At 49.9% G+C, this 12,788-nt stretch overlaps 1 protein-coding gene across 1 annotated transcript; it reads left to right on the top strand.

Annotated features, from left to right (window-relative positions):
• Positions 1-8,571: 8,571 nt before the first annotated feature.
• On the top strand, positions 8,572-10,231 carry LOC118472228 (exopolygalacturonase-like). Its single transcript, XM_035960107.1, has 2 exons — positions 8,572-9,162; positions 9,231-10,231. The coding sequence occupies exons 1-2, from the start codon at positions 8,599-8,601 to the stop codon at positions 9,909-9,911; spliced, it is 1,245 nt and encodes a 414-aa protein (XP_035816000.1). The 5' UTR covers positions 8,572-8,598; the 3' UTR covers positions 9,912-10,231.
• The last annotated feature ends 2,557 nt before the right edge of the window (positions 10,232-12,788 follow it).

Below are 12,788 nucleotides of genomic sequence, written 5' to 3'. Positions count from 1 at the left end.
GGGTACGCTAGAATCCAGATGTCATGGTGCACCCAACTGATACAGATGCATGGAAGGTACTAGATGCCTTTGATTCCAGCTTTGCTGTTGAAGTGCGAAATGTCCGCTTCCGTTTGGCAATAGATGGTTTCTCACCTTTCAATCTAACTGCACCATACTACTCATGTTGGCTCATATTTGCTGTTCCATACAACCTTCTGCCAGCTCTTTGCATGAAATATGAATTTATTTTCTTATGTCTTGTAATACCTGGTCGGGATCATCCGAGAACAAAGATCGATGTGATGATGAGACCCCTGATTGAAGAATTGAAAATTTTGTGGGAAGGAGTCGAGGCGTACGATTGTTACAAGAAATAGAAGTTCAACCTGAGAGCTGCGTTTTTATGGTCTATTCACGATTTTATGACTTATGGTATCATTGCTGGATGGAGTTGTCATGGGATTCTGACATTTCCGATATGCGCTGAAGACACTTTATGCTTCCGACTGAAGTTTGGTGGAAAGATATGTTACTTCGATTGCCATTGATGTTTTTTTGCTAGAGGATCACCCATTCAGGTTCGATAGGAATGCTTTTAAACAAGTTTTTGCATCTCATATCGTATTTTACTGATTCTTGTTTTAGGTACATGTTAATGCATCTATTTGCTTGATCGAAAAACATTTCATGTAGGTGTCTGTGCCTTGGATGGCCACCCTATCATAGGGTTATCGGGCCTTGTGCAGGTGGTGGGCTTCCCTTGAGTTTCATGCCATTTTTGAAAGGAACATGGGAAACCGTGGTACTGAGTCGTTCCACAACTACGACGGTGATGGACATGTACACTTGGCTAAGCGAATGGTATGTCACATTATGTTGTAACTTCGAATTACATAGAAATGTGTCATTCTAACTTGTATGTACAGGAAGTCAAATCCACCCGTACGCCTACGAATGTGGAGGTGTATATGCAAGGGCATAGGGGTTCTGATCCACAAAATCCTGATGTTTTATGCACTCAGACTACCATCGACCGTCTAGTGTGTTTTTGGTACTCTATTATGTGTTTGTGCATCAACTTGGTAATGAACATATATTTGGTATGTTTGCCTCTAGCCTTTATATGGGCAGGAGATGGTTCAGCGCCATGGGCAGGACCACGATTGGAGGAACCAGCCAATCGACCCTCAGGCAGCATATGCTAGTGCAGGAGGACAAGCCCATGGACGATGAGAGTATTTGATTTGGATTTCAAAATTGTTCTCATATGCTAGTGATTGAACTGAGTCCATGGTTTACTCTACTAAGTGCATGGTTCACTCTTGTAGGTTGGGTATTTTTGATTCCACGATTGATTCTAGGGAGCTGAGACATCATGGACGATAGTCCACATCCTCGTCTTCGCAGTCGTCCCGTTCTCGATCATCCGCCCAAGAGATAGAGATTGCAGTGTTGCGTCAGTATACTGTTCACTGTCTGGTACGCCTCTGGCTGCTGCTCTGACTTCTGCGTGCACTGTCCGCGCACTATAGCGTTTACAGGTGTTCGTTGCAGTCGACCGTTGCACTATTAGTCGTTGCTCCGCTGGTGCACCGGATAGTTCGGTGGCACACCGAACAGTCCGGTGAATTATAGTGGAGCGACGCCTGAGAAACCCGAAGGTGGCGAGTTTGGAGTTGTACGGTCCTGGTGCACCGGACACTGTCTGGTGGCATACCGGACAGTCCGGTGCGCCAGACCAGGGCACTGTTGGAACTTGCTCTCAGTTGCAAGGGGATCCAACAAGGGTGAACAAAGACGTTAACAGGGTTCTCACGCAAGATGGCGATAGCTCTGTTAATCTGGCCTCTCACGGGCACTGTGCGGGGGTATTTATAGGTGTCTGAGCGCCCAGCGCCTTGTCCTAAGGACGCATGTGCCCTCAGACACCTAGGTTATCCCCAGAATATTCCCATAAAGCAGGGTTACAGACTGTAATTACAGGAATGCCTTTACAAATTAGGCCCGTAACACGCAGCGGCCACGAAGGGCCCGTTACAATGGGCCGGATCACACGTGGGCCTCTGAGCTGGACGAGGCCGCACAGTGGGACGACCTCGTCGCAGGCCTTCGTCTGATGCCGTATCAAGCGAAGGGTGTCCCTGCCCGTCACAACTCCGTCGGACCAGCGACTGCAGCGAAGGCTTCGAGCGGAGGGTGGCGTCTTTGCCTTCGCCCCAACATTTGCCCTCCGAAGTCATCCACCCTCTCGCCACGCGCCGCCTAAGACACAGCACACAAATTCAGCAAACCCACACATAGCCTACATCCAACAAACGCCAAGCAAACGCCGAAAGTTACCTGAGCCCTCGCCGTCTCGGCCCGCTCCCTAACCACCTCGCGACCGTGCGGACCCCACATCCGGTCATAGATGGCTCCGGCAGATTCCTTCACTATGGGGTCCTCAACCTTGTAGATATCTCGCTCAAAATCTTCATCAGCTTATTCGAAGACCTCAAAGTGCCGGCACCCTTCGCGAGAGAGCGCGTTCATCGCCCCCTCGCAGGTGACCAGGGAGGCATACGACATAAACCCCTCCACGATAGTGGGGAGTGCCTGCAACTCCTCCTGTACCCACTCTAGACAGCGAAGTCCGGGCTCTCGGTCCGGCACTTCGAAGTCACCGGTCCGCGCGCCCAGCTCATGGTACGAATCCATAAGCTGTTTGCGCGTCCGCTCAGCCTCCGCGCGCGTCGCGGCCTCGGCCCTCTCCACACGGCTCTCCAGGGCGCTGAGCCGCTCCTGCAGCTGCTCGGCGCGCTCCCTGGCAAGATTGCCCTCCGCCCGCGCCAGATTGGCCTCCGCCTGCGCAGCCTGCGCCTTGGCGAGGGCCTCGTTGGTCTCCCTCCTCTCCCCCGCCAGTTGGCGCCGGAGGTCAGTCTTCTCCCCCTCCAGTGCGGCCACCTTGTCCGCCAACTTGCGGCACTTACTGTCGGCGGCCGATTTTTCACGGACGGCGTCAGCATGTTGCGTCCGAAGTCTCTCGACTTCGGCAGACACAACTGCCGTGAGGGCCCCCGACACTGTGCGGTCGGTGAAGTCAGCCGCCTGCATAACACACGTAAGACCGCGGCCCCAACAAAAAAAATGAAGTCTAGCTCAACGGACCTAACTTAGTGCCTCCTTCACCTCCTTCAGCCGGCGGGACACAGCGCCCGCCTCATCCCTGACAGCCGCGAGTGCCGACATCTCGCCTCCGGCACTAAGGGCACCGCCCTTCGCCTTCGGCACTATGGCAGCCGCCGTGGTCGCCGCGGCAGGCGCAACAATAGCAAGTTGGCCTTCGTCCGACCCTGCGACGTATCAACAAATTTAAAAAAAGAAAAAAAAACAAGCCAACGTTTTACCACCAAGATAGTCATCCACACTAATATCAGTGGCGAAGTCGGCGACGCGCTTGCCTGACAACGGCAACACTCGGGCCGCCTTCGCGGCCTCCGGCACCCTGCTGGACGGCGGCACAGCCTTCGTCGATTTGGAACCACCGGCGCCTTGCTAGATGTAGGGGCGCCCGACTTCGCCGCCAGCGGCGGCTTGCCTCCGCCGGGGGCCGCAGCCTTCGCAGCCCCCCGCTGCCTCTTTGGCCGGGCTTCATGAAGCCTGACAACCGCCTGGCGCTTCTGTGCAGCTCCCTGGCGATCCTTGTCCATCACTGCCGACACAACAGCAGCAATATTCCGCCCGTAAGGAAACACTTTCCATTCACGAACCATGCGAGATGTAAAAAAGTCTTCGCCGGCCGCGCGGGGGATAGGAACATTCCTAGGCCACCAACCCCCGGTAACCCTCAGCATCCGCGTCGAAGACTCCCGGAGCTCGGGCGAAGACATCCTTCCCCCCGGGGCCGCGCATGTCCTCATCAACTCTCTTGCAAAACCATCGGAAACCCCAAGTCCTCCCATAACAGTACCTAGTTTCCTCTTCTTAGAGGATGGGGCGGCCGCCGGCGCAGGGTCGTCTCCAGACTCTACCACCGGCTTCTTCCCACGGCGGTCCACATCGTCTTGGCCCGGATAGCCGTTATACGGCAGTCGATTCAATTCAAAAACCCTGTTCAAACGGTCATTCGACCCGCGGATATCCCAGCTACGCTGGCCCTCTGTCCTCGGCACGTACCGACCAACGATCCGCACCGCCCCATCCTCCACCTCACGCACAAAGGCGACTGGATCGCGGTTTTGCAGATCCAGCGCGAAGGCAGGACTTCGCACCATCTTCCCACCATGGGAATGCATCTGGCGAGGGCACACTTCGCCCAACGCCCAGCCATGCGCCAAGGGCCATACCCTGTACGCCAAAAATTCTTCAACCAAGTCGCGCCCACTGCTCAGGCCGACAGCGCACCGAAGGGCCCCTTCGTCAGCATCCTCCTCCGCCACCTCAAAGGGCGGGTATGCTGAGTAAAAATGCGAACACATTTCGGACACGGGGAGCCCCTCATGGTCTTCGACGGTACCCTCCGCGACGTAAAACCAAAACTCATTCCAATTGCCCCACTTGTTGCGGGCGCAAGGAACCAACTCGACTACCTCCATCGTGGTCTTGCCGGTCTTCGGCGTAAATGTACAGGACCCAAACTGGGCAACTTCATCTCCAATCATCCTCTTCTGCCAGTGCAGGCAATAGTACTTCGCAAAGACTTCGACTGATGGCTGTCCGCCGTACGAAGTCGTCGCCCAAACATACTTCGACAGAGCCACCACGACATTCGGAGTCAGCTGATGGATCTGAACGTTGAATTTGCGCAGCACTTCTCCAACAAATCGGTGCGTAGGCAGGCGGAGACCGGCGGCGAAGAACGCCTCGAACACAACCAACTCCCCTTCCGGCTCGGGAACTTCCTCCGTCCCCGGGACGCGGGCAACTCCGCCGCCAAAGTAGCCCAACCGCTGCATATCTTGCACGCGGATCGATGACATCCACGACACACCAAAATCCACCGTATCGCCGGCGCGCAACTCCTCCGCCACCAGAGTACTCGGCGTCCCCTCAGACGAGGCGTCGGCTGGCGGCGAGACGTCGGCCGGCGGCGTAGCGGCAGCGGAAGAAGAAGAGGTCGGCATCGCTATGTACCGTCGACGGCGGCGGGCGGTCTGCTTCACTCGAGCCAGATCTCCGGCGAACAAGAGCAAGGCGAGCAGATGAGCAGCAAGACGGTGGAAAAGGCGGCTAGGGTTTTCACGGAGCGCGGAAGGTGAAGTTCAAAAAGCGCCGACCCCCGCCCCCTTTTATAGACAGGGCGCGGCTCTTCGGGAAACCCGCAATCCAACAGCGCGCGGCACTTCGGGAAACCCGCAATCCAACAGTACGGCGTCAATCAACGATCATGTCAAAAACCCCCGCGGAACCACTTCGAGCGAGGGCAGCGTCTCCGCCATCTAGCGACGTCTTCGGCACCAGGTGACTTTGTCGAACTGGTCCCTCGGAGGGCAAATGTTGGGGCAAATGTTGGCTCGAAGCCTTCGCTGCAGTCGCTGGTCCGACGGAGTTGTGACGGGCAGGGACACCCTTCGCTTGATACGACATCAGACGAAGGCCTGCGATGAGGTCATCCACCGTGCGGCCTCGTCCAGCTCAGAAGCCCACGTGTGATCCGGCCCATTGTAACGGGCCCTGCGTGGCCGCTGCGTGTTACGTGCCTAATTTGTAAAGGCATTCCTGTAATTACAGTCTGTAACCCTGCTTTATGGGAATATTCTGGGGATAACCTAGGTGTCTGAGGGCACATGCGTCCTTAGGACAAGGCGCTGGGCGCTCAGACACCTATAAATACCCCCGCACAGTGCCCGTGAGAGGCCAGATTAACAAAGCTATCGCCATCTTGCGTGAGAACCCTGTTAACGTCTTTGTTCACCCTTGTTGGATCCCCTTGCAACTGAGAGCAAGTTCCAACAGGCACCCTTCGGTTCCTTTGCTCCTTTGCTTTTGAACCCTAACTTTGATCTTTTATTGGTTTGTGTTGAACCTTTATGCACCTGTGGAATATATAATCTAGAGCAAACTAGTTAGTCCAATCATTTGTGTTGGGCATTCAAGCACCAAAATTATTTATAGGAAAAGGTTAAACCCTAATTCCCTTTCAATCTCCCCCTTTTTGGTGATTGATGCCAACACAAACCAAAGCAAATATATAAGTGCAGAATTGAACTAGTTTGCATAAGGTAAGTGCATAGGTTACATAGAATTAAACCAATTTATACTTTTACTAGATATGCATGGTTGCTTTCTTTTATTTTAACATTTTGGACCACATTTGCACCACTTGTTTTGTTTTTGCAAATCTTTTTGGAAATTCTTTTTCAAAGTCTTTTGCAAATAGTCAAAGGTATATGAATAAGATTGTAAGAAGCATTTTCAAGATTTGAAATTTCTCCCCCTGTTTCAAATGCTTTTCCTTTGACTAAACAAAACTCCCCCTGAATAAAATTCTCCTCTTAGCTTTCAAGAGGGTTTTAAATAGATATCAATTGGAAATATATTTAGATGCTAATTTTGAAAATATACCAATTGAAAATCAACATACCAATTTGAAATTAAACATACCAATTTAAAAAATTTCAAAAGGTGGTGGTGCGGTCCTTTTGCTTTGGGCTTAATATTTCTCCCCCTTTGGCATTAATAGCCAAAAACGGAGACTTTGTGAGCCCTTTATACTTTCTCCCCTTTGGTAAATGAAATATGAGTGAAAGATTATACCAAATTTGGAGAGTGATGCGGAGTGACGGCAAAGGATAAACGATACCGTTAGAGTGGAGTGGAAGCCTTGTCTTCGCCGAAGACTCCATTTCCCTTTCAATCTACGACTTAGCATAGAAATACACTTGAAAACACATTAGTCATAGCCACGAAAGAGATATGATCAAAGGTATACAAATGAGCTATGTGTGTAATGTTTCAATCAAAATTTCGAGAATCAAGAATATTTAGCTCATTCCTAAGTTTGCTAAAGGTTTTCTCATCTAATGGTTTGGTAAAGATATCGACTAATATTCTTTGGTGCTAACATAAGCAATCTCGATATCCCCCCTTTGTTGGTGATCCCTCAAAAAGAGATACCGAATGTCTATGTGCTTAGTGCGGCTGTGTTCAACGGGATTATCCGCCATGCGGATAGCACTCTCATTGTCACATAGGAGAGGGACTTTGCTCAATTTGTAGCCATAGTCCCTAAGGGTTTGCCACATCCAAAGTAATTGCGCACAACAATGTCCTGCGGCAATATACTTGGCTTCGGCGGTAGAAAGAGCTATTAAGTTTTGTTTCTTTGAAGCCCAAGACACCAAGGATCTCCCTAGAAACTGACAAGTCCCTGATGTGCTCTTCCTATCAATTTTACACCCTGCCCAATCGGCATCTGAATATCCTATTAAATCAAAGGTGGATCGCTTGGGGTACCAAAGACCAAATTTAGGAGTGCAAACTAAATATCTCATGATTCTTTTCATGGCCCTAAGGTGAACTTCCTTAGGATCAGCTTGGAACCTTGCACACATGCATATAGAAAGCATACTATCCGGTCGAGATGCACCTAAATAGAGTAAAGATCCTATCATCGACCGGTATACCTTTTGATCTACGGATTTACCTCCCGTGTCGAGGTCGAGATGCCCATTAGTTCCCATGGGTGTCCTGATGGGCTTGGCATCCTTCATTCCAAACTTGTTGAGTATGTCTTGAATGTACTTTGTTTGGCTGATGAAGGTGCCATCTTGGAGTTGCTTGACTTGAAATCCTAGAAAATACTTCAACTCCCCCATCATAGACATCTCGAATTTTTGAATCATGATCCTAATAAACTCTTCACAAGTAGATTTGATAGTAGACCCAAATATGATATCATCAACATATATTTGGCATACAAACAAAACTTTTGCAATGGTTTTAGTAAAGAGAGTAGGATTGGCTTTACTGACTCTGAAGCCATTAGTGATAAGAAAATCTCTTAGGCATTCATACCATGCTGTTGGGGCTTGCATGAGCACATAAAATGCCTTTGAGAGTTTATAAACATGGTTAGGGTACTCACTATCTTCAAAGCCGAGAGGTTGCTCAACATAGACCTATTCACCTCATTTGATCACTTTTTTGGTCCTTCAGGATCTAATAGTTATGTATAATTTAGAGTCTCTTGTTTAATGGCCGGATATTTCTAATTAATCTAAGAATTTATGATATTTTTTAATTTTTTATCATGTCTGATGAGAATTAACATAAAGGCTCAATTGGGTCCTGAATTAATAATAGAGTGAAAATTAATCCAGAGGCTCTATTAGAACCTTCAATTAGTAATACCAAGATATATATAAGATAGTAGAGTATAGTTTAAATGTTGGCATTGTTCATTCTTTCTTTTGTTATTTAATTTATGCTTTCCACAGTGGTTAGTGGTTACGTCTGAAGGGTCCAAATAATGCATGAAGAGTTTGAGGACAAGAAGTCTGCCCTAAAATAGCGATGCAAAGGCATGGTGTCCAAGCCATACATATAGCGCACTAATTTTATCAGCAGAACAGTGGTATTTATAGGTCCTAGTGCCCAGGCAACAAGAGACACAAATAAAGCATCGATCACGACAAGATGGCGTGCACAAACAATGCGATGAGAGCCTTGTTCCTCCTGGTCCTCTTCTGCATCGTGCATGGTGAGAAGGAAGAGTCAAAGGGCATCGATGCGAAAGCGTCCAGGCCTGGTGGGTCCTTCGACATCACCAAGTTGGGCGCCTCCGGCAATGGCAAGACAGACAGCACGAAGGCTGTGCAGGAGGCATGGGCATCAGCATGCGGCGACACCGGGAAGCAAACAATCCTCATACCCAAGGGCGACTTCCTTGTCGGACAACTCAACTTCACAGGCCCGTGCAAGGGCGACGTGACCATCCATGTGGATGGCAATCTACTGGCGACCATGGACCTAAGCCAGTACAAGGAACATGGTAATTGGATCGAGATTCTACGCGTGGATAACCTGGTCATCACCGGCAAGGGAAACCTTGACGGATTGGGCCCAGCCGTTTGGAGCAAGAACTCCTGCGCCAAGAAGTACGACTGCAAGATCCTTCCCAACTCACTGGTGATGGACTTCGTGAACAATGAGGAGGTGTCCGGGGTCACTCTGCTCAACTCCAAGTTCTTCCACATGAAAGCACTTACTTCTAGGGGAAGGGTCAAGGCAGAGGCAGAAGGTCTAATTCCAGACTAAACTAATAATAGTTTGCTCGAGAAATGTACCAGTGCAAGGACATGCTGATCAAGGACGTGACCGTGACGGCGCTTGGGGACAGCCCCAACACGGATGGCATCCACATGGGCGACTCATCCGGGATCACCATCACCAACACCGTCATCAGCGTCAGCGACGATTGCATCTCCTTCAGCCCCGGGACCTCCAAGGTGAACATCACCGGCGTGACCTACGGCTCCGGCCACGGCATCAGCATCGGCAGCCTAGGGCGGTACAAGGATGAGAAGGACGACACAAACATCAACGTCAAGGATTGCACTCTTAAGAAGACGACCTTCGGCGTCCGCATCAAGGCGTACGAGGACGCCGCTTCCGTGCTCACCGTCTCCAAGATCCATTATGAGAATATCAAGATGGAGGACTCAGCCAACCCCATCTTCATCGACATGAAGTACTGCCCCAACAAGTTATGTACTGCCAACGACGCCTCCAAGGTCACCGTCAAGGACGTCACCTTCAAGAACATCACCGGCACCTCCTCCACCCCGGAGGCCGTCAGCCTGCTCTGCTCTGCCAAGATCCCATGCACCGGCGTAACCATGGACGACATCAACGTCGAGTATAGCGGCACCAACAACAAGACCATGGCTATATGCACGAACGCCAAGGGCAGCACCAAGGGTTGCCTCAAGGAGCTTGCATGCTTCTAGACCCTCCGTCGACTGACCCATCTCTCTAGTTATAATTTTTCTCTCATCCTTGCATTGCCCATTAGTTGCTATCCATTGGTAACGCACAACAGTAAAACGATAGACATCCGACAGCTATATTATGTTCGACGGTGTAACACCCTGAATTTGAGGGTATAAAATTTCTTCTCTAAATGCCAACCAAATTCAGGTGTTACCTTTTGTCTCTCTCTCTCTTTTACTTTTGATTAAAAGTAAGTGAATTAGGCGAGGGTTTAATTATTTATTTTGTCAAAACTTATGTGAGTCATGAAATGTTGCATTATGCTGAGCCTAAATTATTCTTTTGTTTGATCCACATGTTTGAATTGGTTTGAATTTGAAATTTGGTTTGAGTTTGATTTGAAAACCATAGAGAAATTAAAATAGAAAAGACATTAGAAATTTCAAAAAAACAAAAGGAAAGCCGCCTGAACCTCCTCCCTCCTCGGCCTTTTGGCCCATCCAGCCTAGTTAACCGCCCGCGTCCGCTGACAAGCGGGCCCCACCTGTCGGCACCACGCCCCGCTCGCCCGCTCGCCCTCTCCCTCTCTTCTCAGTGGGACCGCCCCGTCAGCACGACGCCCTACTCACCTACGCGTTCCCTTGCTGACTCGTGGCCCCTCTTGTCAGACCCATCCCCTCCCCCGCAACTGTCGCGCCCGTGCCCATGGCGTGCACCCACGCGGTCAAAGAGCGCCCACGTCCCCACGACCCGCCCACGTCACCCGAGTGCTAGGTGAAGACCCCGCACACTCCCTCAGCTCACCCCTACATCACATTCGCTCTTTCCCTGCCATCGCACTCACCCAGCCACAACGCTGCCCCTGTTGTTGCTTCATCGTTCTACTGTCGCCGCTGGACTTCTGCCAGCGCTTTGGCCACGGTGAGCTTCGCCTGAGCTTGGCGCACTGGGAACCCATGGTGGTTTCCCCTTTCCTCAAATCCTCTACCCGGTCTGCACTCAACCTCTCCCCTGTGCAGGTTGGAGCTCGCCGCCGTCGTGATTCTTCGACGTCCGGCCAACCAGAGCCCCATCGCGCTGTGCCAAGCTGCCCGAAGCACCGTCTCTAGGTAAGTGACCTTTCCCCGTCCCTCTTTTGTGCCAATTCTGCTATACTGTGGGGGATTTCGGCTCGTCAAAGTCGCCCCTCGTTGGGCCACAGCGTATTCATGGCGTCCGACCACTGCAACCCCTCCATGAGCCCGAACTTAGGCCTAGAGCACCCACACCCTCTCCCTAGAGCCTATGCCGACAACAGAGCGCCAGATTAACCCTCACCGCGACGGGTTATGCTCGCCAGAGTAACCTTGGTTTCACCCGAGGGTCCCCCTCCGTCGTCTGCACGTCTCAGTCCCATTCTTGGCACTCAGACCTCCCCATAGTGTTTGCCGAGTCCTCCCCAACCTCTCCGGCTACCCAGACCAACCCCTAGCGCCCTAGAAGCCCCGGTCTGCCTCGCCTCCAGCGACTGCGCTGTCGTGTCTGCGGAGAGCGCCGCTCCTAGCTGACCGGAGGAGACTAAACCCCTCGTGCCGAATCTGAACCGCCTGGTCTTGATCTGACGACCTGGAGTCGTGGATAACGATTCGCGCGGTTCGTGGAACCAGAGCCATCGATCTACAATCTAGTGCCCAACGCGCCCGCGTCCTCGCCATACTGCTGACCCATGGGCCCCATGTGTCAGTGCCTTAACCCACACGAGCCCACCTATCAAGAGCCCACGCCCTCGCTCGCTGTTCTAATCCGGACCGTTGATCGGAGATCGGATGGCTAGCGCAACCTTGTACCCCTTCGCGTGGCAGTTTTGCTAAAGAGACCCTCGCTTTTTAGAAATCAACCGGCTGTCCCTGGTTTTCACACGCAGGCCTCTGTAATCTTGCAGATTGAACCCTAGACTTCTATTTAATCACAGATTTAGGCCTAATTTTGTATTTTAAACTTCAAAACTTGTTTATTTCATATCTTTTGCATATGAACTTCAAATTGAGTGATTCAAATTGCAAAATGTTCATAGGATTATTCTCTACACAAATAAATTATGATCATTCACTATCTATACATGTTAATTTTATGCCTAGACTATAGGTTAGTATATGTAATAGTTTGTTTTCTAAATAAGAAAATAAAAAGGAAAACCCTAATGGTTATTAAATGTTTAACCTTGTGAGATTAATAATATGTAATGTATGAATTTATCCCTGGTATAATTTTGTGTCTCACTAAAATTAGTGGAATTAAAATTATGCAATCCATGGAGATAGATAATATTTAGGGAATCACAAACCTTTAGTGTGCCAGTTCACCCTAGCACCTAAGTTGACATTTTGTGTTTACATTGCTCTATCAAACTTGTGTTCACTTGGTTGTATATGTTTGGTGTATTGTTCATTTGTCTTTATCCAATTGCATTGAATGCATGATCGCTTTGTTTAGACAATGAGCAGCCCGTGGTTCCTTAGTGTGTTGCCGAAGATCTTCCTGAGCAACAACCTGGTGAAGGCAAGAGTCCTCTGACCTAGTATGTCCTACTTACTTTATAGTTCACTGTCCCACATTACATTATTTAAACCTAAGGATTAACTAGTCTGTATTTACCTTATCCTTGTTTACCTTTTTGGTTTACTAAGCTTTATGCTATTGCTTTAACTTAATCAATGAACATGATGTGAATCTTTATGATACGATGATGTTATCTCGATGATGATCTTGTGATACTTTAGGGGACTTAGGCTGTGTCCTGAGTACCTCTCCGTAAGGACATGTTCGTTGAGTGACCACCCGGGATAACATTACAACCATGAGTGTGGAATGGGACACCCTTAGCTGATTAATTAGAGGAACTTGAGGTGTAGTTG

This window comes from Zea mays, chromosome 6 (genome assembly GCF_902167145.1).
Source record: "Zea mays cultivar B73 chromosome 6, Zm-B73-REFERENCE-NAM-5.0, whole genome shotgun sequence".
Taxonomy (NCBI): domain Eukaryota; kingdom Viridiplantae; phylum Streptophyta; class Magnoliopsida; order Poales; family Poaceae; genus Zea; species Zea mays.
This window is presented reverse-complemented; position numbering and strand designations above follow the sequence as displayed.